The sequence below is a fragment of a genome, unplaced genomic scaffold (genome assembly GCF_019419815.1).
Source record: "Pyrus x bretschneideri cultivar Hongxiangsu unplaced genomic scaffold, Pyrus_bretschneideri_v1 Contig19, whole genome shotgun sequence".
Lineage (NCBI taxonomy): Eukaryota > Viridiplantae > Streptophyta > Magnoliopsida > Rosales > Rosaceae > Pyrus > Pyrus x bretschneideri.
In genome coordinates, this window is record NW_025999490.1 from 6,646,105 (window position 1) to 6,673,485 (window position 27,381).

General features: G+C 38.9%; 4 protein-coding genes and 2 pseudogenes across 9 annotated transcripts; 2 read left to right on the forward strand and 4 right to left on the reverse strand.

Moving 5' to 3' along the window:
- Positions 1–1,040: 1,040 nt before the first annotated feature.
- Positions 1,041–6,423, forward strand: LOC103947923 (protein STRUBBELIG-RECEPTOR FAMILY 8). 2 transcript variants are annotated; one of them, XM_048582432.1, is made up of 16 exons: positions 1,041–1,423; positions 1,958–2,090; positions 2,193–2,264; positions 2,380–2,445; positions 2,559–2,630; positions 2,736–2,807; positions 2,940–3,011; positions 3,113–3,178; positions 3,264–3,329; positions 3,417–3,724; positions 3,980–4,236; positions 4,524–4,795; positions 4,914–5,049; positions 5,153–5,292; positions 5,383–5,575; positions 5,922–6,423. In XM_048582432.1, exons 1-16 carry the CDS (start codon positions 1,303–1,305, stop codon positions 6,069–6,071), a joined length of 2,196 nt encoding a protein of 731 aa, XP_048438389.1. In that variant the 5' UTR covers positions 1,041–1,302; the 3' UTR covers positions 6,072–6,423. The 2 variants fall into 2 exon arrangements, with proteins under 2 accessions (XP_048438389.1, XP_009357210.2); XM_009358935.3 differs by having other exon boundaries at positions 1,048–1,423; positions 5,419–5,575.
- Positions 6,424–6,565: 142 nt separating this feature from the next.
- On the forward strand, positions 6,566–10,512 carry LOC103947830 (annotated as a pseudogene).
- A 28-nt stretch (positions 10,513–10,540) lies between these two features.
- On the reverse strand, positions 10,541–14,085 carry LOC103943954 (annotated as a pseudogene).
- Positions 14,086–14,847: 762 nt separating this feature from the next.
- Positions 14,848–17,036, reverse strand: LOC103947744 (chromatin remodeling protein EBS). Its single transcript, XM_009358722.3, has 5 exons — positions 16,686–17,036; positions 16,227–16,569; positions 16,029–16,097; positions 15,361–15,490; positions 14,848–15,120 (listed from the first exon to the last, which is right to left on the reverse strand). The coding sequence occupies exons 1-5, from the start codon at positions 16,765–16,767 to the stop codon at positions 15,094–15,096; spliced, it is 651 nt and encodes a 216-aa protein (XP_009356997.1). The 5' UTR covers positions 16,768–17,036; the 3' UTR covers positions 14,848–15,093.
- Positions 17,037–17,793: 757 nt separating this feature from the next.
- Positions 17,794–21,691, reverse strand: LOC103947540 (50S ribosomal protein L4). Of its 4 annotated transcripts, none has more exons than XM_048582518.1 (9): positions 21,488–21,691; positions 20,820–20,961; positions 20,659–20,720; positions 20,345–20,471; positions 19,639–19,787; positions 19,171–19,278; positions 18,951–19,070; positions 18,636–18,830; positions 17,794–18,338 (listed from the first exon to the last, which is right to left on the reverse strand). In XM_048582518.1, the coding sequence occupies exons 2-9, from the start codon at positions 20,935–20,937 to the stop codon at positions 18,237–18,239; spliced, it is 981 nt and encodes a 326-aa protein (XP_048438475.1). In that variant the 5' UTR covers positions 20,938–20,961; positions 21,488–21,691; the 3' UTR covers positions 17,794–18,236. The 4 variants fall into 4 exon arrangements, with proteins under 4 accessions (XP_048438475.1, XP_048438474.1, XP_048438473.1 ...); XM_048582517.1 differs by having other exon boundaries at positions 20,820–20,995; positions 21,525–21,689; XM_048582516.1 differs by having other exon boundaries at positions 21,525–21,688.
- Positions 21,692–22,253: 562 nt separating this feature from the next.
- LOC103947452 (homeobox protein knotted-1-like LET6) lies at positions 22,254–26,915 on the reverse strand. 2 transcript variants are annotated; one of them, XM_048582545.1, is made up of 5 exons: positions 26,457–26,915; positions 25,612–25,876; positions 23,876–23,980; positions 22,808–23,052; positions 22,254–22,683 (listed from the first exon to the last, which is right to left on the reverse strand). In XM_048582545.1, the coding sequence occupies exons 1-5, from the start codon at positions 26,883–26,885 to the stop codon at positions 22,477–22,479; spliced, it is 1,251 nt and encodes a 416-aa protein (XP_048438502.1). In that variant the 5' UTR covers positions 26,886–26,915; the 3' UTR covers positions 22,254–22,476. The 2 variants fall into 2 exon arrangements, with proteins under 2 accessions (XP_048438502.1, XP_009356665.1); XM_009358390.3 differs by lacking the exon at positions 23,876–23,980 and having other exon boundaries at positions 26,457–26,914.
- Between the last annotated feature and the right edge of the window lie 466 nt (positions 26,916–27,381).

Genomic DNA, 27,381 nt, shown 5'->3' on the forward strand with positions numbered 1-27,381 from the left:
TATCGCACAACATTGTTATGCGACTACATACACATAAAGAGTGCATGTACATTATTTTTTCTCATTCATGCCTGTGAACCCACCTAATTGAGAAAGAGGCTACATATTACGGTTGTATACACAAAATTATGTTCTACATTTGAGATTGTCTCCTCATTTAGATTCATCTGCCCGCACGCTAATCATATCTTAATGCGGATTTCCCTTTTATGTGAGAGTGGTAATCCCACCAAAACTTTTCTCTATTACAAAAGAACTTACTTGCAATTAGAATGTCACAATAAGGGTATACATATATATATATATATATATATATGTTGGTTTTGCGCATCAACACATATAAACAAGTTACACACATAATAACTGCGTCAAAAATAGGTCATTTTCTATTCTTTAAATTAATTATACACGTGGAAAAAGCCCAAGCAAAGTAGACACCAGAAAAGAGAGGCAAAAAAGCAGAGGATCCAAAAATCAACGAGAGCTAAGCAATGAGGAAAGTCCAAACTAATAGTCAGAAAGAGACCTCCCACAAAAGAGTCATTGGTCACTCTTCCACTCCAAAGAGAGATCTTTTAGTGTGCTTGAATACGATCGAATACCATATGTTATTATATAATGATGGAAATATTTAAAACAAAATAACATATAGTATTTCGCTTGGTAAATACACGGCAGGTTTGAATTTTAAACAGCATTACAGCTTACAAATTGGTTTGAATTTTAAACAGCATTACAGCTTACAAATTGGTTTGAATTTTAAACAACATTACAGCTAACAAACTCTCTAACAAATATTCAAATTCAAGTAGACCTAACATTGAGATAACACGCTGAAGAATTTGTATTCGAACTAGAAGTCTGACTTGATCTAATAATTTCGCTGTTTCGAACACACTAAAAAATTTCTTAACTGGAAGATACCAAACCTCGGTAGACTGTCTCCATCTTATTTTCTCCATTTCCCATATTTTTTTTAATAAATTCCCCATTGCCTTTTTTCGCCGACACAACGCATGCACAGTGACATTTTCTTTATTTTTTATTTTTTAATTTTGTTTAATTTTTCTCTTTCTCTTAATTACTGAAGCTTCGAATCTCCCGGAGAGACTCTTGACTCTTTTGTTTAATGACAATGTCGCTCAATGCCGGTGGCGATCTCCTACTCCAACTACTACTGCTACCAAATACTTCTCTCTGCTGCTTCTTCTTCCCCTGCGCCTCCATGGTGCTCCTGCATGCGCCGCACCTCACCTGAATACACTCTCTCCCTCTCTCCCTCTCTCTGCTTCCAACGCTGCAATGGCTGTTCACCCTCTTGCTAACTCGCTCTCTGTGACTCGCTGGCTCATTGAGTTCGTGCTAATCGCCTCGGCTTTGGCTGCTCTGCCTCTCGTTAGTGGCACCACTGATGCTTCTGATGGTATTTTCCCATTATTTATTTATTTATTTAGAATCATTTTCTCAGTAATTTTTTTTATTAGATAAAAGTTTTGAGCTTCGATTCTGGGTTGGTTTTGCTTTACGGATTTGGTGATGGGTTTTCTAGGAAATGAGGATTTTTGGATGGAAAATGGACTTTTGACTTTGGGTTTTTTTATATTTTATTTTGTGATCTGTTGATGTATTTTTTTTTTCCCTTCAAAGATGAAAACTTTAGGCCTTGTTTGGCTGCTGAGAAAATTGTGGGAAATTAAAAATGCAGGTGTTTTTGCCTTTTTCCATATAATGGTGATTGGTTATTGGAAAAATGAGAAATTTTACCATAACTAGGCTAAATTTCAGCTCAGAGGAATTTACCTGATTGCATAGAGGAATCAAAGCTTGAAACTTTTCCCCATTTTTTGAAGTTTTGGATTTATTTTACCAGATAGCAAATAAAGGCAGTCTGTAATTAGCAAAGCTCTTGTGAGAAATTGGTGTGCTTTTCTTAGAAGTGATGTTCTTTGCTTTGCAGTTCAAGCACTTGAAGTTTTGTACACCTCAGTAAACAGTCCTTCTCAGCTAACCGGTTGGAAAAGTAGTGGCGGTGATCCATGTGGAGAGTCATGGAAAGGGGTAACTTGTGAGGGCTCGGCTGTTGTTGCAGTGTATGATTCTATGTTTCGAAAATGTGGCCGGTTTTGAAGTTTATTCAATTAATTGAGTTGCTTCATTGACATTGTTAATGTGTCTTGTTGTTGTTATAACAGAGAGGTTTCCGGGTTAGGTCTCAGTGGAACTATGGGATACTTGCTTTCCGATCTGCTATCGTTGAGAAAATTGTGAGAGTGCTATTGCTCTGTTTTTATTTTGATTTTGTTTAGGATTTTGCAACAAATTCTATTAGTTTCAATTGATTTGCCGAGTTACTAATGTCAAGTTCTTTGTGTTCATCAGTGATTTGAGTGACAACAATTTTCATGATACAATCCCGTATCAGCTACCTCCAAATCTTACAAGCCTGTAATGCCCAATCATTTATTTATTCATTCTTTTGTTCTTGTACGTTGTATTCCTTGCTACTATGATACTCAATTGTTATTTTTTTCCTTCTTGTTTTGTGTATGTATGTACAGAAATCTTGCAAGGAACAACTTCACGGGAAACATACCTTATTCTATTGCCAACATGGTTTCTCTCAACTATTTGTAAGTTTCCTGTATTGAATTTTATGAAGTTTCATTAACTTTCTCCTGCAGTTCCACTACACACCATGAGGCTGTTCTAATGTACTTGTAATATCCATGTTTTAGGAATGTTAGCCGTAACTCACTATCCCAGTCGATTGGTGACATTTTTGCTCATCTTGTGAACCTTGCAACCTTGTAAGATAACTTACTCTAGTACTCTTTTGCATGTGCATTCTGTTATCGTGATGTTGTGAATGTTTTGGCTGCGTTGTTTAGAATTCCTTTTAAACTAATTCATATGGCGGGTTGCTATGCTTTTCCTTGCAGGGATCTATCTCTTAACAACTTCACCAGTGATATTCCTAGTTCCTTTAGTTCATTGTCCAATCTTTCTTCCCTGTGAGTTTTTTGAAGTACTGATTTATTTTGAAACTTCTGTTTGCGAATATTCTACTGTGTTTATTTGCACTAACTTGTAATGACATCTCAATTTGTGCCAGCTATATGCAGAATAATCAGTTGACTGGTTCTCTCAATGTTCTGATGGGTTTGCCTTTGACTACTTTGTAAGGGTGTTTTCCCTCCTTATTTTGACACTCAGAATTCTACTACCTAACCTTATACCTTTGCTGTGCACATTGTTATGAGCAGAAATGTTGCGAACAACCATTTCAGCGGGTGGATACCTAGAGAGCTTAGTTCAATTCGTACTTTTATGTGAGCGCCTTCTTTACTTAATGCAGATCTGTACTTTGGTGCTCCACTTTTTCAATACATCTAATATTATTCTTAAAATTGAAATAGTTATGATGGAAATGGTTTTGATAATGGTCCTGCTCCTCCGCCACCACCATATATCCCACCTCCCCCAGGAAGAACTACTAAGAATCGCAGCCATTCTGGATCTGGAACAACCCCACAGGGATCTGATGGCCAATCACGTGATTCAAAAAAAGGGCTGGCTGTCGGGGCTTTGGTAGGGATAATTCTGGGTTCTGTTTTTGTTGCACTCATCGTCTTACTTGCTCTTGCTTTATGCATTCGCAAAAATAAAAGGGAGGACAGGACTCCAAGAACTTCTGGTGGAAATGTCTCTGCTCGCACAAATAATGGTATAATCGCTTTCCTCTTCTTTTCATTTTCCTTTTCCTTTTGAAGTTTGGCTTTTTAATATACTAGAAATATGATTCGAGAGGCACAGTGGGTTCTTTGAAGCAAGATTCATTTTTAGTAGTGTAAATACTAGTACTTTCCCTTTTCAAATAGATGTAAAAAGGTTAGAGCTAATTCTTACAAATATTTGTAGCGGTATGTTCTTCTGTGAGTATCCTAACCATTTCCATCCTGCATCCTGCACTATTTTGCAGTAAATACTGAGATGCAAGAGCAGAGGGTAAAAAGTACCGCTGCTGTAACTGATATCAAGCCCCCACCCGCAGAAATATTGGTGGTTGATAGGTTACATAGTAAAAATGGATCGACAAAAAGGATAAAAGCACCTATCACTGCTACTCCTTATACTGTTGCCTCTCTCCAAACAGCAACAAATAGCTTTAGTCAAGAATTTCTTATTGGTGAAGGTTCTCTTGGTCGTGTTTACAGAGCAGAGTTCTCTGTTGGAAAGGTAAATTTGTTTACGTTATTGTTGTTTTCTTCCTTTTATTTAAAACAATAATGTATCCATAATTCCATATGTACAAATTAGTGACGGTTTGCTGATTTTGTGTAATTGCAGCACAAGTAAAAAAAGCTAAAATAGGATCAAGTTTAGTTTGTTACCTGCCATATAGGCTCCACTAAATTCTGGCACCCCGAGCTTTTACTTTTCTGAGGTCGATTTCTCCTGTAGTACCAACTGTTATACTAGTGGCACATGAACTTATTTTTCTTTGTCCTTTTTCGGTAATGTAGGTAATGGCCATTAAGAAAATTGACAATGCAGCACTATCCTTGCAAGAGGAAGATAATTTCCTTGAAGCTATTTCAAATATGTCACGCTTGAGGCATCCAAACATTGTTACATTGGCTGGATATTGCGCAGAGCATGGACAGCGTCTTCTAGTCTATGAGCATGTAGGAAATGGGAGCTTGCATGACATTCTTCATTTTGCTGAAGACGGCAGTAAGACTCTGACTTGGAATGCCCGTGTTAGGGTAGCACTTGGCACTGCTCGAGCTTTAGAGTATGTTACATATTTCAACATTTAAATTAGTGTGCGTTTGTGTGTGGTGTGGGGGTTATGTGTGGGTTAAAGTTGCACAATGTTTGCTCAAAAACTAAGTTAAAGATTCTTCTGTCAGGTACTTGCATGAAGTTTGCTTACCTTCTGTTGTACATAGAAACTTCAAGTCAGCAAATATTTTACTTGATGAAGAGCTTAATCCCCACTTATCTGACTGTGGGTTAGCTGCTCTAACGCCAAACACAGAGCGACAGGTAAAACTGATGAAGTTAAATTGTTCTTATAGATTGTGAGCAAATATTCAGTCCTCATGCTTTTGTTATGTACGAGTGATCAATTCAAGTTCATGATTCACAGGTTTCAACTCAGATGGTAGGTTCATTTGGTTATAGTGCTCCCGAATTTGCCTTATCAGGAGTATACACTGTAAAAAGTGACGTCTACAGCTTTGGGGTGGTTATGCTCGAGCTGCTGACTGGTCGGAAGCCACTAGACAGGTACGCCTGGCCCACATTAATGAATTGCCAAGTTTATGTTTTCTTTTGCTTTTCCTTGACATTTCTGGGTTCTTTTTAATGTTGATTAAGGGTTTCCCATTTCCCTCGAATTCTTCTAATGTTTAGTTCAAGGTCAAGGTCAGAACAATCACTTGTGAGATGGGCTACTCCCCAACTACATGATATAGATGCCCTAGCAAAAATGGTTGATCCGGCATTAAATGGCATGTATCCGGCAAAGTCACTTTCACGTTTCGCCGACATCATTGCACTTTGTGTTCAGGTAACTTCTTTATTAATGCTATTAGGAATTTTTTTACTGTAGTTAGATAAAAAAACAAGCAATTAGTTGCCCACTTATGGCCTTTAAGAGCATCACTAACGGTTTAAAAATAAGTGGTTGTTGTAAATGTCTTAAATGCAAGATCGAGCTGCTCACGCAGACGAAGATAATCACATTTTTCTGTCTTCTCGTCATTTCTCCATGAGGAAAGATAAAATAGGTTCTTGGAGGGATGGGGGAACATTCCGTTCAAATTTCTCTTCTAAATTTTTGGTCAAACAGATCTCGTTTCTCATCTTTTAGAACTAACTAACCTATTTTCATATTGTTTTTTATGCATATATAGCCGGAACCTGAATTTCGGCCTCCCATGTCCGAAGTTGTGCAAGCACTGGTCCGCTTAGTACAAAGAGCAAGCGTGGTCAGACGTTCAAGTGATGAATCTAGTTTCGGATACAAGACCCCCGATCATGAAGCAATTGACATGTCGTTTTAAGTGTCCCCAGCATCCTTCTCTCTCCCCTTTCTCTTGCTAGGAGAGATTCTATAGCTTGTGTGTAGATTTGATCCCAAGCCTCAGGAAGGAGACGACTCAGACAAGTGACTTTTTTCTTGCCGAAGCACATATGTTGAAGATATTTGCAGTCCTTGTACAAATGGCGATGCGAGGGTTGGATGAAGCACAAAGAAGCCGAGAAAAACATGCGATTTGTGCTAAAATTAGATTAAAAAGATATGTAATTATGATTCATAGAGTTTATCTACACATAAAAATAAGTCTAAAATCACTGTCAAACAATGCAATGCAAATATTCTGGAAACTGGCGGTAAATTTTTATCTTGGTTTAGCTGATGTTCTTCAAAGCCATGTAAATTATAAACTCAAATAGTCTGACAAATGCAAATTGTTGGGCGCAAAAGCAAATTTGACGTGCAACGAATTCATAAATTGAGGTATGACATTGCAATGTTTAAAATATGAAGTATGAAATTGTGGTTTGATTCATAGTTAAACTAGTTTTGTGTAATTTATCCTCACTTTTAAAATGACAGGATTTGATTGGCCAATGTCTTGACGCGGACAAAAAATAACAAAAAGGGTAAGTCCTCGTTGTACTTGTAACTCAGACAGGTCCCGCAAATTCCAGTCCCAATCTCCGCCCTTCCATTTTTGGCAAACTCCGACATCTATTTTTAGCAACCTCGGACCCGAAATTGCCGCGTTTCTCCCTAAAGGTCCCCGCTCTTCTGTTGTGGGTCCAAATCCATACGACCCGACAGCACGCAAATCGATGTCCGTAAACATAGTTCAAATTGAACCAGACCCATCAGTGGAAGATGGACCCACCTCAGCTCAGCCCCTCGACCCCACCACCTCCTTCTCCTCCTGTCCCAACCCCTCCTTGCTGCATTACCGGTCCGGCCCCTCCACTCCCTGGAGCTGCCCGTCATCCCCGACTAGCTCGCCGGGAATCTGCCTCAATCAGTTTTCGACCTCGGAGGCGCCGCCGTCGTATTGGGAGATGGATAGTGGGCTGAAGATGCAGAGGAGGGCCTCTACCAGGAAGGTGGCTGAGAGGGCATGGTATAGCAAAAAGCGAGCGAAATGGTTTGTGGGGGTGATTGGATTGTTGGTTTTATTTTTCTTGATGAATTGCGTTATGCTCTTGCGGCTTCAAGATCATGGGATCCGTTCTGAATCTGGGTTTTCCGGGACTTCGTCTGTGTCTTCGGTTTCTGTCACCATTCGCGTATGTCGTTGATGCGAAAGTTTCGAACTTTTTAGCTTTCGATACAGGCGATAGCCTACTTAAAGCTAATTTTGACTGCGGGGAGGGTGATTCAAACTCAGGCGTATGAGCACCTCCGCTTGATGGGAAAATTTTTAAATTTTTGTTTTTGGTATGAGCGATATTCTACCTTAAACTAATTTAAACTACGGGGAGGAGAATTCAAATTTGTGTGCTTATGCGGGAAAGTTTTGACCAGATGGTTTTAACATTTTCCTTCTGTGTTTCTTACTTGGTATGTTTGCAGGAAAAATGGAGAAAAATTGGTAAAGGAAAAAAGGCACAGAAAGGTAACTACGGAAGGATGCTGGCTTTGGCTTCCCATGCATTGGCATAGGTACTCTCTCTCCTCGATTTAACTGGATTCTGAGTTTAGTTTTGATGCTTTAATTAATGACATCTCGATCTACTCATTTGGTGTGGCTCGTTTGCCGGATTTATTGATATGATGCAGGGGCAGAATAAACCCGAGCCGAAAGATCTGTGGCTGGAGCCATTAGTTCCTGCTGTTTCCTTGAAAATTTGTTCGGACCAACGGAGCTGGGAACCTAACGGTAGTCCTTTATTCATGCATTTTAAATATCGCAAACAACACTCGTCCAGTTTGTAAACTCGTTAAGCTGGCTCTGATATCAACTTATCTGTGGTACATTATAGAGGGAAAGAATGGATATATTTTGGTCACTGCAAACGGTGGGATGAACCAGCAGCGAGTAGCTGTAAGTGGTGCTTGAGGCACTCACTCTTTTTTTAAAGATTACTAGAATGCCAATTCCATGAACTTGCATTGAGTCATCATCAATTCGAAAACATAAATATAGGATATGGTTCAACGGGCCCTCATTTTCTGTGATATCAATTTTTTTACCTAATAGTTATTTCTTTGGCTGCAGGTTTGCAATGCTGTTGCTGTTGCACGACTGCTCAACTCAACCCTGGTTGTTCCCAAATTTTTGTATAGCAGTATATGGAGAGATGTGAGGTGACTTATTTTCCTTTTTCTACTCAAGCATTTTCCTTTGTTTCTTGTGCTATACGGCTAATGTCATTTAGCTTCGGGATTCAAAACTCAAATGGGGTTCGTTGGATGTTGGGGTGATTCTGATAATTGTTTCAGTGTTCATTTTTCTGATGATCAAGGTCAAAATGGTAATATTTATGTGTGTTTTCTTCATATACTGCTCATGTTCTGATTGTAGTAGCTTCATGTATCCTATATCTCATATTTTTTGCCTTTGAAATAATGATAACTAATTATATGATTTCATAGTCAGTTCGGCGATATCTATCAGGAGGAGCATTTTATTAACTACTTGACTCGTGATATTTGGATAGTGAAGGAACTTCCAAAGGAGCTACAGTCATTAGATTTGGAAGCAACTGGTAGTGTTGTAAGTCGCTCAGTGACATTAAGTATTCATAACCATCAAAGTGTTTTCTTCCACGATGAGTCTGTTCCTAATTCTTGTTATAATTTTTCCAGGTGACAGATGTAGACATCCCCAAAGAGGCAAAGCCAAGTTTTTACTTGAAACACATCATCCCCTTTCTACTTAAGAACGGAGTTGTACATTTTCTTGGATTCGGGCATCGCTTGGCATTTGATCCAATACCATTTCAATTGCAGGTAGAAAATAAGCTCTGGCACCCTTTAATCATTTATTTCTACGGAATTCTTTATTGGATTCACATCATCTTCCTCACATAGTTTCACTTAGTTGCTTGCTTGCCTACCACTTTTCATTTCCACTCTCCTAATTGGGGAACTTCATCTAGAGACTTCGATGCAGATGTAATTTTCATGCCCTTCAATTTGTCCCAAGATACAAGAAGTTGGTGCTTTACTGCTTCAAAGATTGCATCAAAACAAAAGTCACCCTGGACAGCTTGATCACTATCTTGTTGGGTCATATGCAGAATCAGTCAAGAAACAAAACAAAAGCCATGCTAAGGAAGCTTCCAGATATCTAGCTTTGCACCTGCGGTTTGAAATTGACATGGTAGCTCATTCTTTGTGTGAGTTTGGTGGTGGTGATGAAGAGAGAAAAGAGTTGGAAGCATATCGTGAAATCCACTTCCCCTGCACTGACACTTCTTAAGAAGACTAAACGTATGCAGGTATGTAATTTAATTGGTGTGTTTTTGTTTTGATAGTTCATGATACTAATGGTAGATTGAGAAAATATTTGCTTTAAGGGTTTCTGTTCTTTCACTTAGCACTTTGTAAATGTTTTTGAGTTTGACCTGTCTTATCGAAATTTTCACTTGTTTCAGGCTGCCTACTCCTGCAGAGCTCAGGGAAGAAGGCTTCTGTCCCTTAACACCTGAAGAAGCAGTACTAATGCTTGCTGCTCTTGGTTTCATCCGGAACACACGTGTATTTGTGGCAGGTTCACAAATATATGCAGGGAGATCAAGGATGATTGCTTTGACTAGCTTGTATCCGGAATTAGTGACTAAAGAAAATTTGCTCACACAGACTGAACTCGAACCTTTCATGAATTTTTCATCACAGGTAATGATACGCTGTAAATCTTTAAGATTATTCATACATTTTGGTTGTACTGCTACTTTCACATGCCTAAGTTCCTTCTATAGTTAGCAGCACTGGACTTCATAGGCTGCACTGCTGCCGATGCATTTGCCATGACCAATTCAGGAAGTCAGTTATCATCCTTGGTATCTGGTTTTCGAATATACTACGGTGGAGGAAAAATGCCAACAATACGACCAAACAAACGCAGGCTTTCAAGCATCTTTATGAAGAACTCCACTATTGAATGGCGTGTGTTCGAGCAGAGAATTCGAAAGGCAGTTAGACAAACTAAACACATCCACAAGGCCCAAGGCAAGGAGTATGTATAGGTATCCATGGTGTGATGAGTGTATGCGCAACATGACAATATCCTCCCGACATTTACTTCCTAGATTTGTGCCATGCTTTTTCTGACAACTTGCGGTATCCGCATATCTGACTAATCCAGAAGGGTACGTTTGATCTCCGCTCCAATCCGACCAGGACAAACCGCCAGAGGTGGCCGCACACGAGCGTCCCCCATGTTGCTAATTCAGTTGTAATATGTAAATTCATCATGATTTGTCTAACCATTGATCCAATCATAATCTAAATCGTTCAAATTCCATTCATCAGAGTTGTGAAAGCTAAAACTTCTCTTCATTTTGATATCGAAACCGGAAAAACCGATAAGGGCATCCGGACAATATGATTTAAACTTCCAGTAAGAACAATTTCACCAAATGTAAAATCATCCATCGCTTGTGTCACTTTAAGTGGTGCATGCAGTTCTTGGATGCCTTGTGGAGCAATTCACCAAGTTGGACACAGATCCACTATTGTCCCATTAGGTGACACCGCAAAGGAAACATAAGTCTCTGGCTTGCTCACCACGTTACTGAAAATCCGTCGGACAATTTGAGACCCCCTCAATGCCGATATTGTTATCGAAGGAAGGTTCAAATTGGCCGGATGGTTGAATTTCAAATTGGCTGAACTGATTTCAGGCAATGGGCACAAGAAGCTGATATAATCTTCATATCCAGAAGGTAAGACGAGGCCTGGAATCCATGGCTCGACTTGGACTGACGAATCCAGCTCCTAAATCAAAATGGCTGGACGGATATGTACTGCCTATGCAGGATCCTTCTGCCATTATATGTTCTCCGTTGTTGTCGTACTTTGTGGCAGTAGTGGAAATTGCGGACGCGATCATGGATGGAATCCATGAAGGATTGTACTGCTTAATGAGTGCTGCTATTCCCGCTACATGAGGTGTTGTCATGCTTGTACCAGATTGTAGCGCAAAATTGTAGCCTAAAGAACAGAAGCACGAAGTTTGTTTTAATTCTTTGCTTGTATATCAAGTTATAACCTGAACAGTACAAAAAGATTGTTGAAGGCTTGCAACTTCTTGTCACCTGTTAAAGCGGGTTCTGAGGCGCTAACGGGACTCCAAGCTGCCCAAATTTGGTGCCCTGGGGCAAGAATATCCGGCTTTAGTACATCACAAGGAGTCCTGAAGGTGTTTGTGAGATCTGGTCCCCTCGAAGAGAATCTGCTTACAACGGGCGCTTGTCCCATGAAGAAGCAACTTTTCCTTCTCCGATAGGCTGCTTTTGCTGCGAATCGAGTAGCAAATCCTTTCTCCTCCTTGTGTGTTTCTTGTTCATAATATTGTAAGATAACCTATAATTTATTTAGTTCTTGTAAGATTGTTGTGGTAATTCTGGATAGGCCATGGCTCACGGAAAATATGATATATTTTTAACGTATATACCTGGGAATTGGTTAAATTGGGGACCAAAATGCCAGGAACAACAAAAGGAATAGGTTCTGCAATGAAATCACCGTAGGCCGGATTTGCAACAAGGATAAAACCCTAAACCTTAGACCTTTTGCCGTGTTGATGATGGCAGTGAGGGTGGATGGTCCGTTGTAGAATCCTGCTGAGAAGGTGCAAATGACGATGCCACCTTGCACTACATTGTGATCCAATGCTTCAGGATTGGGAACGTCCCATCAGCCTTCACTGCATCCTTTGCCAAAACCAACTTATGCAAAAGTAAACCATATCCAAAACTCGGTCCTGAAATCGATAATGATAATCACTTCATGAAAAAATTATGGATGAAGTTGAACAAGTCTAGTTAAAATGTTGTTGAAGTTAATATGTTAGTACCTGATAATCCCACAGCTTCGATTTTTGTGCCATTTCTGAGAAGAATAGAGCCCGGATAATTTCTATCTGTACCAGATGAAGCGACAGCTACAGCCCAAGGACTGTAAGAGACTACGCTCGAAGGACCTGGCCCTTGATTGCCTGCTGCTTGCAACACGAAAACCCCAGCTCTTCGAGCAGATAACATGGCAATATCATACGTGCTTAAGAAGGTAACAGTATCTTCTGGAGGTTCATCTGGTCCTACGGAAAGTGTTAGGATGTCCACTCCATCTAGAATTGTCTGATGTAATATAAAGTTGTTCTACTTGTTAGGGAACTAGCCACTAAGTTTCGTACTATTTCGGTTAGAAACTTGGATGCCAAGTAAACTTGGAAAATCTGTCAAATTAAAGATCTTACTTGATTGATTGCTGAAACCACATCTGTTAAAATTCCCACTGTAGGATACACAGCTTTATATACAGCAATGCTGTTATGAAAAGCAAACATCACAATCAAAAGAAGCCAGAAATGTGAGAATTCTGGAATCTTGACACTGCTGCAATGTAAGCAATAGAAAAAGCATACCGCGCCCGTGAAGCCATCCCACTTGCTTCTCCATAGTAGTAACCATTTACAACCACTGGAACTCCAGCATTAGCCGCAGCGGTTGATGTCACGTGACTTCCCTGACCAATTGCATCAAAGGGTGAAAGAAAATGCACCGTAGAGTTAAGAGTGGCAGCAGCTTGAGCCCCAGCTGAGAGGAACTTTGCCTAGTACTATTTTCCCATTGCATGAACTGGCTGGGAATCGAGGACCTGTTTCGCAAGCGCCCGAAAAATGAGAAATGTTTGAGGGGAAAGGGTGCAGGGGATCATAAGCAAAACTGGGATGTGTGGGATTCGTGCCTGAATCCACAAAACCAATCACAATTCCTTTGCCGGCGCTACGATCATCTCCTCCCTCCAGTGTCCACGCTCCTTGGGGTAGTCCAAGGAATTCAGGAGTGTACGTTGTCGTCAACTTTGCTCCGCTGTCTCTCTCAACCAACTTCACTCCTGACGCATCTTTGAGCTTCTCAGCCTGTAATGTTCACCATCAAATATATAGGTAAATGATAAACCTATATCCAACAAGTATCGGACTGCATTTTTATATACAAGCAATATTTTACTTCAAACCAATCTAAATTACGGGGAGTGAGACTCAAACTTGGTGAATAGGGGGAGCACATATGCTCCAACCAATGTGGCTGCCTACATCTGCATATTGGACTGAAATTGTAAATTGAAATTTACTGGACCTTGGCCAAAAACAATTCTGAGGAACAGAATCCAAATTTCTCATAATCATGTGAACTGTGCTTCTCCTTCGCACCCAAGTTCGACATCTCGCGCCCAATTATTTAAATAAGATTAGAATATCGCTCGAATAAAAAATATACAATGTCAGAGGACCTGGGAAGGGGCGGTATGGAAAGCAAAGCCATTTACAATGTGTTTAAAGCTGTAAAGCTTGCTGTAGCTTCCAGTCTCTAAAGCACTTTGTAGAAGTTGGTCATGAGAATCCACCATTCGCTTTGCATGGGCCTTGAAAACTTCACTAACCATATCCATGAGCATCAAACCATAGATAATTACGATCATAATCACCAATTATTGTTATAAACACATACACATATGTTGAGAATCTCTGTGCAAGACGTCCTATCTTTCTTTAAAAATATGACGTTCTGCATAGAGAATCTATTTCTCAACATATCAAGTCTTCAAGAAAGACAAAATGTCATGCACAGAGCGGGGCTATATATACATGAAAACTGGATTGGACAAGGTTTGTGTTCCCCATCCCACCTGTTTTGATCAAGACGCCTTCTGTCTTCACGAGATGATATTCGAGAACCTCCATGGAATGCAACCCGGTCTCCTTCCATCAAAACTATGTACAAGGCTCGCTCTTCCACAAAAGTAATGAACCCGACAGAAAAAATAAGCGCAAAGACAAATACTGGAGGCATTAGACTGGCCTTTCCTGCCATGGTTGCATCACACACTGACAAAAATGTTGGGGATTATGATGTTAATTCGTTCGGTTTAACGCTAATTATGTGCTGTTAGATGGTTTCGATATATGAGTCTGCAGGAATTATGCAGAAATTTACTTGTAAGCTTCACAGATTTAAAACACGAAGAAGTTGCCGTATCTGCCATGCAAACAATCAATGGTTAACTGCACTATTAATGTGAATAGAGCTTTCTTTAAAAGGAAAATCAGCCTGCTTTTTGGACTAAATCGTTATCTTTCGTTTCATTTAGTTCATACTCAAAGCCTCAAAGGTATGCCTTCTCACACCCAACATCCTTGTTGAGTTCGCTGTTTTTGGTGCCGAGAGACGGGGTAGACGGGTAAAAGCAAGAGCTAACTTTCGGTTCACGATGAACAAAATCTTGGACCTTTAGTAGCACCCACGTGGAATAGGGTGTGCGACGATATGAATCTGTTTCTCTTGATCACCTGGTGGCTGAAAATTCAGTTGCTCACCGGTGACCACACGTTCTCCGGTCACTTGGTGACAGGAGAACATTTTTGCAAACTGAATATCATGGAAACCATCTGCCGAAGTTCGAAAAGCAGCCATCAGACCAGACACTGTAACATTTTACTGTGCATTATTATCTGCAGATGTTTTCAGCTGCCGTGGAAGTTCAATACGAACTTCCACAACTTAAACATACAAATAGTTATCCGACCACAATGACGACAGATTCATAGGTTAATAATAAAAAGTACGAAGCAACAATTTTTGGACGCAACAGATTCATCGGTCGTCGAGATAGAGAACAAGGTTTGAACTGAATTCTGTTTAGTTACAATTGCATGACCAATTTCCTGAAACTGAAGCTGGTGCACACAGCCTAAATCAAACTACGGTCATGATATGTAACCAAAAGCTAAGGTCCTGATATCCTACTGTACAGCCCACATGGCAGACATCAAAAGAGTTGATAACATCTCGGCTCTAGCAAACCAATGCTTACAAAGGATGTCATTTCTTACGGCGCTTGGGCTCAAGCTGCAAAAGGTCATGAATTCTGATTAGAAATTTGGTCGGAATAGATTTAACTATTAACATAATTTGATATAAAGTGTAGGATGAATAAAACACCGGTGAATAACAAGGAGAAATGACAAAACATTTCCATGAGTAAAGCATCATTGATCATAAAATATACAGTGAACATGTGAAACTATTATAAATATATGATTCAGTCTTGTCTATAATTATCTAAAACTCCGTTATAAAAAATCGCACCTTCGCAACAGCTGCTGGAACTGCATTCTGGGGCTTTTTCCCGTCCCCTTCAGCTGAACACTCGGAACACAAAAAGCTTTCCAATTTTTTTGCTTCCACAATAGTCATGGCCACACAAGCAGGATGGTACCTACAAGTTCAGTAGTAAAATAAATCCGTGTATGTATCAGGATAAATCCGTGTATGCAACAGCAACCGAAAGTTCATCTGAAAAAGATCAAATATTAAACTACCAGAGTACTAAGACCATCATGAATTCAGGAACCAGTTCTCAAGCATGAATGTGAACAATAAACTTCTAGCTGAACAAACATATGAATTCGACCCAAAAAAAAAAAACACACACACACATGAAAATCGACCTTCATACGGCACAAATTTCAAGTTGGTTAAGGTAAATTGCAGTGATAACTCACATAAGTATATAACTTAAACCCGCTGGGAGGGAGAAGAAAACATTAGCAAAATGATCATTCAATCCAAACTTTTACGCTGTTTGCACATATGCTAACTGGCGTTTGAAACTGCAACTTGGGGATCCAGCCTCTTAAATGTTTCTTTTTCTCCCTCTCTTTTGGGCACAAATTTTAATCAATATTCGAAGCACATTCTGTCAACAAATCCCATCTCCGAAACGCTAATATAGTATGAAGGAAAAATGAAGTTACCAGTCCTTACACCCCTCACATTGTACCATGAGGTCATCCGGGTTATACGGCATCTCACACTTGCAATACCTTCAAAACACACACAACCAAATTAATCAAATCCCACCTATAATTACTACATTTCCACCAAATTAATCAAATCCCAACCTACGAACTACATTTCAACTAAAACCGAAAACAAACACATATTACACTCACACAGCAACTCGGTCGGGCGAGAACGCTCCAGTAGCAGCCTTGTACTCAAATCTACAGTAGTAATCTTCAGCTCCAACATTCTCCAGCTTAGTGTAGTTCTTGAAGGAGTGCACTGTACACTTGCCTTCAATGGTGTGAGCGCTCTGCACATCATAGTGGTCGGACAAGAACAACTCTTTGGCTCCATGGAACTGCCTCCGCCCTCCAATCGACTCCTCCGGCCTGTAATACCACCTCACTCTCACTTTCATGCCGCCTCGGCTTTCACCTTCGATCTTCTCGATGCGCGCCACGTACGGCGGCTTTCCGGTGTCCGACGGGCGCATCAGGACGGTATCCCCAGCTGCAAAATCACCAAACTTCCTCAACCCATTTAGCGTTCCAGCAAAAATCGAACAACCCAACAATTATTTTTTCGAAAATTTTCGAAAATTAACAAAAAGCTTTGATTTTTGTTACCTCTGACTATTTTGTTGGTGCCCCTGATGGTGTAAGAGTCCACGTCCTTTGACTCCTTTTTTCCTGGTCTGGTTCTGGCCATGTGGGTCTTTTCTGGGAAGCTCTGGTGGTGGAAAATGTGGGAACTTTGAATCAATTTCAATGGCGGAACTGGTTTGACTTCAAAGCCGTATAATTTTGAACATTTGGGAGGGAGAATTCAGACCGGAAAACCCTAGAGTCTAGACCCTTCTTCTCATGGAGACGAGAGAGAGAGAGAGAGAGAGAGAGAGAGAGAGACAGCACAGAAGTGACTGCGACGCTTGACCTTTATGGGGGGTCTCATAATTCCCGTCTTAAATTTTGGCGTTAAATGTTTGTTCCTTTGCACGCCTCTCCAATAATTTTTATTTTGTTCTTTTGTGATTAGTAACTTTGTTCTTCATAAGTGATTCAAATTTTTGGTCCGGTGTAAAAACAAGATTTTGATGATGCAACGAGGAGGCCGCCTGGGGTTTAGTTTAGAGGGATCGATCGGTTGGGTTTGGCTCTTTGTTTGTTGTTGTGTTGGAGGGTTTGGCTTTTCAATCAGCCGAAGGCAAGACACAACTTACCTAACCTATGTTTATATATAGGTAGAACAGAAAGTTAAAGATCAGACAAGAACAAGAACACGTGAAACAATGCGGGTGATTGAAAATAAATAATAATACCAGTCACAATGATCGTGGTTAAAATCCTCATCGAAAATTTGAGCTTAGATTTTTTATTGGGACTAAATTTTTTATCCACACACAATAATTTTATAAAAACTCAACAGTTGGCTGTTTCTTATAAAAGCTGTAAAGTATAGCTAAGCCATGTATTTTTTTCTTCATCGATTTCTATTTTTTGAGCCATTGTCACCACACGGCATCTGTCGAGAGTTGATCATGTCTAGACCTCACTGTCCAAGGCCTAAAAACTAGCAATTTTGTACCATTCAAGAGAGAGTGATTCGGTCATTTGGTTTGTGTGAGGTGAGCCAAGGAAATTAGTTAATAGGAGTTGTATTTAATTTGAATGGTCCATATTTACTTATTCTTAGACTCCAAACAATGAGATCCGAAGAGAATCTCAACTCATCTACTAAAACAAACAAAGCAACAATCTTGCTTATATAGAATAAGAACAGAATCCAACGTCAACTTTTACATAGCCCTGATAACCCAAGGGAGAAATCCAACCCATTTTCTAAAACTGGATACATCTGCTAAAATGACCGCGAGTCTGCGACCCCAAAAAGTAACATTGCCTTCATAACAGCAAAGGTGTACAACATTTTAACAACTAAGGAATGAATGAATGTCCTCTAAACCTCACTCATATCCAACCACAAAATTTTGAGGAGAAGTTAACCTAAGATAGAATTCAACGTATCAGTCACTTAATTTGATCTGCATACTGTAAGAAAAACAACACATTATTTTTTTGGCTAAAACGTTTGGCGTTCTTTTAGCTCCTTCAAAAAACAAATGCCGGTACCTATATGAGCTATAAGTAATGAAGTGGAGCAGATGAGTAGATACTACGTCAACGGTTGATTGGAGTGTGCATCCGCTTGACAATTTCATTTACAGCTGCTCGGGTCATCACCAGTGTGTCATGCTGCAGGATGCTGTAGACGTTCAAACCCTGCAAAAAGTGAGAAACACACATGAGTACTGAGTTCAAACCAAACTTATATGGCAGCTGGTTTCATGTATCTACAAAACTTGAGAATGCTGTTTCCGTTGTTTGCTTCTAGTTCTTGTGAATCAAACATCTTCGACAATGTAAACATTTGTCAATAATTTCTATCTAAGCCATTGCTAATAATATAAGAAGCCCACTAATTTCTAGAACAAAGTGTCTGTGGAATGGCATCTCAGGCTGCATCGAATTTGCTAGCTATAATACAACATTAATTAAGGATCAGAAAGAGCAACTCACAATTGCGGGCAGCACGTTCACATAATGCAAATTTTGTGTAGCCAACTTGAGCTTTTTGGGTAACATTTGTTTACCATCCTCTGTTTTAGTACCATCCACCAGCAAAAATTTCTTGGAGCCCTCCATTTGCTGGACGTAGTTTACAATATTCTTGGTTTTATGCGTGGGGACCTCAAAATCTTCAAAAACCAGAAGCTGTAGTTTCATACAGTTTCACTTGTTAAGTTCCATAAGACAAAACTTTAATTAAAATAATTCAGCCAGACAGCACAACAAAGCAAGGAGATAGAGAGAGAGAGAGAGAGAGAGAGTTGCCTTTCCCTCTGCTGCTCGAGCTGTCAGAGCAATCTTTAGTCCTAGACGCCGAACCTTCTTATTCAGCTTAATTTCATGGCTTCGCGGCTTAGGACCATGCATTGTGCATCCTCCTCTGAACTGTTAACACCCATTAAGTCCATTAGCAAAACCACCTTCAAGGCAGAGTTAGAATGAAAATCAGAAAACATGCTAATTCCAAAGCATGATATATCAGTACCTGGGGACCACGTAATGTTCCATGCCTCGCTCGACCAGTACCCTTCTGATTCCATGGCTTTCTCCCAGTCCCACTAACCTCACTAATAGTTTTTGTTGAATGTGTTCCCTGCAGACCAATCAACAAGCATAACCTTTTATCTCATCTTCCCCAAATTCACTTTTGTATGGTCTCGCCAGTGGTTCATCATGAATGCTTCCATGGTATGAAAAATCTAAACTTGGATGACAATAATTTCTAAACTTATGACATGTGAAAACAAAATGAAAACCCACCAACACAGTCCCCACCCCGCAAAACCCCCTCCCGTCTCTCTATATGAAAGCCTGTGCACTTCCTAGTGGCACAGTAGCTAGAATATCCTCTTTCTTCATCAAAAACAAAAAATATTACGGCATAGGTTAAATTATGAAAATTTGATGTATTTGAGGTATCAATGCCTAAGTATATACATAGATAAGTAAATACCTGTTGCCGTTTTGCTAGCTGCCATAGTACAACCCAATGAATAATATCCTTCCTAATAGGTACATCGAAAACATCACCAGCCAAAACTGTGAAGCCTTTATCTTCATAATGAAAATTTGTCACTGGAATCACCAGGTCTTGACAGAGCCCTATATTACAGTACACAAAATCAGTAAAACAGTTCTACAGTACACATCCAGTTTTGATAAGTAACATTAATAAACCATACCTACATCTACACGTAAACCAGGTCAAGTACTATGTAAGTGTTACAACAAACTAACAGTTTCTGCATGCACTGCAAGAATATGCCTACATAAACGTATCTCACTTAGCATAAAAGACAAACGAAAAAACTTTCAATCATACAAACTACAGGATTGTTCTTGATTTTCACAGAATCATCCACATGTAGATGATATAGAATTCATTGCAGCTATGCTAAAAGTACGATAGATGTCCAAACTGATTTTTACCGAGTGATAAAGATGCAATGTTAGTTTAAATATATGTGTGTACGTGTGTGTATTTTTTATATTCATAGCAGAGATCGGGGACAATACATTTGAACTTATGCCAATAGGTGGAGAAAGAATTCAGCTCAAACCTACTGTATAACAATTAATGCACACGTTTCAATACTTATAATGCTTTTTATAGGTAACATAAATCTCAACACATGCAAAGTTTTGAGCTTTCCTCGTACCTATAGAACGCTCTGATGCAACCACAGGCTTTGCTGACAATAAATGAGAGGGAAAGGCACCTCCACTTGATTCGGGAGTTGGGTTGGAGGTTGAAAGCCTTCGATTTGCTAGAAAAAATGATCCAGGCTATATAGAGATACAATAAAATATGAGTTAATTACTGAGTTGTCACATATACAGAAAGCAAAAACTCCAACAAATCACCTTATTGAGTATATGAAAATTACAATATAGTTTAACTTTCATTATATTCTTTTCTTTTGCCAAAAAAATCAGGTGTGGAGGAATCTAAATATAATTATGCAAAGAATACCTTGAAAACAGCTGACAATTCTCCAGAAAGTAAGATATCTCCGGGAGCATGGCCGCAAAAATCTGTTCACGGACCAAAATAAAGGTTGGAAAAAATAGTAGTGCTTTCAATTCCTTCCATGGAAGTCAATAACAAACAGCTTACGACAGACATGCACACACCCTTACCGAGAGAAGCACGAAATGATGATGGATATAAATTAGTTGAAGAATCACAGCGGCCTGATGCCAATACAGAACCAAATGAACGTAAAAGCCTTCTGGATACCGACAAAGCCATACCGAATTGTATTCAACCGGTTATCTACATCCACAAATAAGCTTTCTCAGTCTTCTCACTACAAAAATACACCACTTGGGATCTTAAATTGATGTTTACACCAACATAAATTTGTCACAGAACTTACTTCGCCGTTGAACTATGTCTCTCGTTCTCAAATGCACGAATGTAATACTACAGTGTTTCACAATATCACATAATACAGACAGACTATCATTACAAACCATTTTTTCTTCGAACTTTAACGAAAAACTTCCGATACTGTTCATTCTAACGAAAAACCACATTTTTACACTGAGAAATCAATCATGATACTATTCCCTTTACCCTTTATTTTGTTTGTTAAAATTCAAAATTTTCAAGTTTTTTTCATTAGTTTTCGTCTTTTTCTTTCCATCTTTATTCGAATGTTTTCGAGGTGTTCGATAAAATGCCCAAAACAAGAAGATAACTTTGGCAGCTGAGGAAAGAGTGACGAACACTAACCTAAATTGTCCAAACAAACCTTCATTTAAATACAGAATTGAAAACGCATAATAATCAAAAGTGCCCAAAAACCAAAGCGAAGACGAAGAAGAAAGAAGTACGCAATTAGGAAATGCGGTAGGCCGTTGATCCTCCAAACGGAGAGTGCTCTCGTCGTGGAAGGAGGGCGAATGCGAGAGAGAGAAAGGTAGCCGGAGGCAGGTCTGGTGCTGCTGCAAGATGTAGACGAAAAACCCCCAATTTCCAAAACCCCAAATTCTGTGTATTCGGGTCGACAAACGAGCAAATATGGGTTGGGCTTATTATTATTTTTACACATGTTTGTTATGGGCTTATAGTTTATGAAGCCCAAGTACTCTTTCTGAAGGCTGGACTACAAGATTTTATTTTTAGAACTTTAACGAAAAACTTCCGATACTGAACACTTTAATGAAAAACACATTTTTATATTAAAAAATTAATCCTGATATTATTCATTTATCTTATTTATCCTTACTGTTAAAACTCAGTTTTCAAACATTTTCATTAGTTTTTTTTTATATTTTTTAATTTTTAGGTAAGTAATTTTCCACACTTCCATAATTCGACAATTAAAAAGTACTTTCACTTGTAAACACTTTTATTTAAAATTCAAGTGTTGTTGCCATTTAATATTATGGTTTAACCACACCCCTCTTTACTTGTAAATGCGAAATTTTAAATTTAATTCTCACCAACAACGAACTTGAACCATTATTACTAACTCATTGTGATGCTTAACCCATTATAGCCTACAAAAGATGGTTTAAAATTTTGACATCTCCAGCAGCGCCCATTTCAATATCAGAACATTAAGAACCAACTATTTATATTGGTTAACAACTAAATTAAGTCGCATTTTATACTGCATACATTGTAGGATGCAGGAACACATGTATGATTGTGAGACATTTAATCACAATCCATAGTCAAAAGGAATTAATAGATAAGTTGTTAAGAAATTGGATCGGCGTCCACAATAACACATTTTAAATATATCTAATTAGCAGCATACTAATTGCTTGTCATCTTAATTCAGAGCAATGTGGGAGAGATATCCATGGGAAATGGATTTCCCATGACACTGTCCATGTAGTAGTGACCGGGGTGGCTAGCATCCATCACCACGAACTGCATATCCTCCGTCGGCTTCCAATGCCGCTTCCTTTGGTTAATGAACCAGTTGTTTATCTGCTTTTGGTCCAGCCCCGTTGATTCTGCCAGAGCTAGCTTCTGTGACTCCTGCATCGATAATGTGTACGCTGCACATAATTAACCTACTTCTTGATGGGAAAATGCGAGCATATGTTTATTTCACCTGATTGCATATAGAACGAAAGATGTATATATTTGTATAATAAGATACCGATGGATAAGGCCATTTGTAATGACGGCTCCACCAATCAAGCAGCTGTTGCCTGGCTTCTTTAGGCAGCTTCCCTTTCTTCCTCTTCTTCATGAACTCCTGCTTCAAACTACCCAAATATCCACTGTACTTGCGCAATAGCTGACCTTTAAGCTCCCTGTCTTCCGCTTGCGGATCTATGAAGTTGTTAACATCAACCTCATCTTCAGATGATCCGTTATTCCTATCAATTCCCTCGCCATAACCTAATGACATACAACATGAACACATAATTAAAGTACATCAAGGATTTAAACAGCCTTCCTATATCGTAGTTGCAGCCCTTATCACGCATAAAAGAGATTAACGTAAATGTTTACATTAGGCAATCTTCCTTCATGCAGTCTCACTTTATCAATCAAAACGAATTTGATCTCTGTGAAGGGTCACCGACCTCTTACATTGGATCTCTTACGAGGAAAAAAAGGCAACTCAATGATTGAAAGGTCAAAAGTTCCAGCTGGGTTCAAAAAGAACTCATCGGGTCTATCGTTGAGTTCTCATGATAGTTTTATGCATATATATTACTGCAAACATACACTGTTGCTATAAAAACATTTCTGCATTCGATGTAGTATCTCTATTTCCCTTCATATTTTTCTTTTTGCCAAGGTTTTTGTAGAATTATATCCCTAATCATGAGGAATTTATATTCAGCCATCGGAATGAAAGTACTTTTCATGTTCTTGTACAGGTAAAAAGTGTCTGATGTAAATAGCGTCTTACTCTTTTGGAACCTAGGGGCTCTCCTTTTTAGACCCATAGACTTTCTTTTGTCACTCCCAACATCAAATAAATCACAAAGCCATCCAAGCCAACCCTATTCAAAACATATAGGCATGGATCTAGCTTCCTTAATCCTAGTTTGAAATGCAACTACTACCTATCAATTTCATACTAAATAAATCTGTGTTTGGGAGTGTGTAGTCTCCCAAGTTACAAGGAATTCTTGTCCAGAATCCAGATTAGAATAAAGCACTAACATATCACTACTATACCACTTAAGGAAAGGATTGATATATAGGCTACCTTCAAAATTAGTTTGATACTGCAATTTCCCAGAAGCAACAGAATAATTTTCACTCAAGCAAGCAAGGCTATCCAGATCAAGGATCGATGAAGTCGCAAGTACAGCTGCTTGACAATGATTAGTTCAAGATTAGTTAGGTTTTGGTTGACGATGTTTAGTTCTAGATTGGTAAGAGTTGGTTAATTACCTCTGCTGCCTCTTCACTTGCTGAATTAATTGGAGTATTGAAATGCATGAAATGTTTCCAGGATTATTTGTAATATCTTTTATGCAATTGAACAACAATAACCGATTTAAAATTAAAAAAATGTTAAATCAGTATTTCACAATTTGAAATGTTAATTAAATAGATTCATATATTTGGACTGAAGCACCCTTTTTTGCACAACCAAAAGAAACATAGAAGAAATGTATGCTATATTATTGTAATATTTAAGGTGAAAGAGAACACAAACCTTCAAAACTCCACCACGTTTACAACCTTAATTAAATATATGTTGCCTAAACAAATTATGTGCAGATAACCAGATTACCCTGAGTCCAGCATGATGTGTGTAACAATAGGGAAATAAAGAGTATACATATGTAAAATTCAAGGAACCAAATAGTCAATCTCTAGCTCATCCCTTTGAGGATCTGTATTAATCTTCATGAATTAGAGCCACCAACTCAGTTGTTTTGGTCCATACAGACTGCCCATGATATGTAACATTGTATTAGGACAACACCATGAGTCAAGCTTACCGCTTACCATTTGGGAGATATTCTCTGTATGTGTAAAAATCCAGGATACCCAACTTATAAGCTAGCTACAGTCCTTATAGAATCAATAACTATGTGCAGAAATAGATCTAAAGCTTAAATATACATGTTTTGAAATACATTAAAACATCGACGATTTCTAGAACTCGGGTCTATATTTCTATAGTAACCTTAGAACAAGGCAGACTAACATACAAAAGTTTATTTACAGAGTTAACTAACATTCCAAGAGTGTAAAACTAAACACAAATATTTTGTTGTCCACACAAATTGGCCACTAGGGCTTTAAGAAAAAACCTAATCGTTATGAAATAGCAGTTACTTTGAGCATTGCTATATATGCACACACACACACACACACAAGACGGGGGGAATACGCAAGCCAAACCATTTGTCCTAATATATATACAGTGTGTCAATTTCAACTAGGTAAAACAAGGTGAAGAATTCAAAACAAACCAAACAATCTCGTCCAAAACACACACCGAGAAGAGAATCAAAGCCATATAGTTCTATGTAACGCCAAAGCCATATAGTTCTATGCAACGCCATCGATTTGTCGATATAGCTATAAAATAACATGACTTGCGAGTGGAAACTAGCCAGCTACCACCCTAGTACTAAAACAGTTCTATATATACATAATACATCCCAACGAACAGCAGATATATAATTAAATAAATTGTAGAAGGAACCAATTAATATATCAAATGAAAGACTTTGAAAAGGGAGAACAAGGAAGAACTAACTGGGTACCCGCTTTGGAACACATTTGTTAATTAATAAAATAAACCTACAGATCTTGGAAACGGCTTCCATGCATGGCTGGTTATTATATTGCTTAGCATTAAAATATTCAGATAATAAGAAATAAAGAAAATACTCAAAAGGTCTTCCTAAACAGTAAAGAAATTTAAGAAAAAGAAACAGTGATGATATACATACATAGAGAGAGATAATGGTGATGACGAACCTGCAGAATCGGAAGAAGAAGAAAGAGTAAGGGCTTTGAATTGGGACTCGATTCTTTGGAGGAAGATCATGGCTTCCTTGAAGGGTTTAGAGAGTTCTTGCTCATACTTGGTGAGCATCTCGCAGTAGGCCTCCATGAACTGATCCAAAGCTGGATCTTCACCGAGAGATCCTGATCCACTACTACTACTCACCATTTGACCTATTGTTGCCGCCGATGCGCACGCTTCTTCCAGTCTCGCCACCACTTCAGGCGGCGCTCCAACCTGCACATCATTGTGTTCAATTAAATATTATTGTTCAAACTCTTTTAAATGATGATGATGCAAACATATGTTTAAACAAGATCAAAACTCAAAGGGCGAAGAGACTTGGACCGTCTTTATCAACAACATAATTACTTAAGTTCCTTGTTAACATAATGAACTCAATGAAGCATAACAAGAACATGATGGTATAGTAGTAGTACTGCATGAACAACTTCATAATACCAAATCTTTCGTTGAGGATGGGCGTTCTGAGTCCTACATAGTCCTACCAAAGGAGCTAATATCGGCCAATCCAAATTATTTTAACATAATTTACAATGAGAATATGATTATTAAGATTCTCAGATCTCAACTTCCCAAAGGAAAGAAGCTTGGAAACATGAAATATCTATCACTTTCAGGCGCATGTCAACTAATATGTCCTTTCAAGCAAACAAAAATGAAAAAAAAAAAAGAGGACAACGAATGGAGAATTGTGGTACTAACTCCTACGTTTGTAGGAATTGAATACCTATTTGGGAGGTCAATATAAATATATATGTGTGTATCTTAATTATATCGATGGTTTAAATTTTACCTTTTGACAGTTGATATAGGAGGCCAAGAGGCGGTGATAGTGAGGATGGGCCATGATCTTAGCCTTGACAGTTGAAGATGAAGAAGAAAAAGAGCTGCCGCCAACACCTTCATTATTGTTGTTGTTGTCCATGAAATAGGAGGCGGCAGCCGGGTTGTGGAGAATGAAGGAGGAGCCGCCGCTTGTGTTATGCCGGTCGTGATGGTTGTTGGACGGAGGCAACTGGGGAAGCTGGTGAAGCTGATGAGTCGTACTAGTATTGTGTGCATCTGCATAAGGATTAGGGTTCATATGTTGATGATGATGATGGTGAGAGTGATCAGCATGATGTGATGAAGTCATTAGAGGCATCATCATCATTCCTCCTCCATTACTGCTGCTTTCTCCAAAAGCCATCATACTACAGGTGCCATTGGAACCACCTTCCATTCTCTCTCTCACTAGATCTCTTGCTATATCCTATCCCTCACAAATTAACTTTGTTACCTAGTCCTTCCTACTAGTTTCGTTCACTTGGCTTTGCTACAAATCATTTCTCTCTCTCTCTCTCTCCCTCCCTCCCTCCCTCTATTTCTAGGTTAAAATGTTTTTATTTTCTCTGTCCTACGTAATAATGTTATACATGCATAAATATGTGGATCTGATCCTGAACGATATTACTCCTCCAAAGAAAGGGAGGGCTCTCCCGGGTTTTATGCTACAAACTTTGAGCAGGCTCTTAACAGGGAAAAATCCTAAGTAGTGAGTGAGAGTGAAAGTGGTGGAGGATGGTGGGTCAGTAGTTTAATTATGATAGGTCATCTTCAAGTGAGATTGGTTAGAAAGCTCGTTTTAACCCTCTAGTTTTTCAAAAAATTAATATTTTAATAATAGTACATAATTATATTTACTTTCATCTCTAACCAAAAGTCAAAGAGCCAGAGGG

Bases quoted from the DNA above. Each gene is read 5' to 3' on its own strand.
- LOC103947923 (XM_048582432.1), top strand. From the start codon at position 1,303: ATGGCTGTTCACCCTCTTGCTAACTCGCTCTCTGTGACTCGCTGGCTC. The intron at 3,012-3,112 runs GTGAGTTTTTTG...AATTTGTGCCAG, and splicing joins TTGTCCAATCTTTCTTCCCT to CTATATGCAGAATAATCAGT. The intron at 4,237-4,523 runs GTAAATTTGTTT...TCGGTAATGTAG, and splicing joins CAGAGTTCTCTGTTGGAAAG to GTAATGGCCATTAAGAAAAT.
- LOC103947744 (XM_009358722.3), bottom strand. From the start codon at position 16,767: ATGGCCAGAACCAGACCAGGAAAAAAGGAGTCAAAGGACGTGGACTCT. The intron at 16,570-16,685 runs GTAACAAAAATC...GTGATTTTGCAG, and splicing joins CACCAACAAAATAGTCAGAG to CTGGGGATACCGTCCTGATG. The intron at 15,491-16,028 runs GTAACTTCATTT...CTGAACTTGTAG, and splicing joins TGTGAGGGGTGTAAGGACTG to GTACCATCCTGCTTGTGTGG.
- LOC103947540 (XM_048582518.1), bottom strand. From the start codon at position 20,937: ATGGCTTTGTCGGTATCCAGAAGGCTTTTACGTTCATTTGGTTCTGTA. The intron at 19,279-19,638 runs GTATTTACTTAT...ATTGGTCTGCAG, and splicing joins AGCTAGCAAAACGGCAACAG to GGAACACATTCAACAAAAAC. The intron at 18,339-18,635 runs GTGAGTTGCTCT...CACTTTTTGCAG, and splicing joins TGAACGTGCTGCCCGCAATT to GGTTTGAACGTCTACAGCAT.
- LOC103947452 (XM_048582545.1), bottom strand. From the start codon at position 26,885: ATGGAAGGTGGTTCCAATGGCACCTGTAGTATGATGGCTTTTGGAGAA. The intron at 23,981-25,611 runs GTTCGTCATCAC...ATTGTCAAGCAG, and splicing joins TTCTTCTTCCGATTCTGCAG to CTGTACTTGCGACTTCATCG. The intron at 22,684-22,807 runs GTATCTTATTAT...TTATCGATGCAG, and splicing joins ACAAATGGCCTTATCCATCG to GAGTCACAGAAGCTAGCTCT.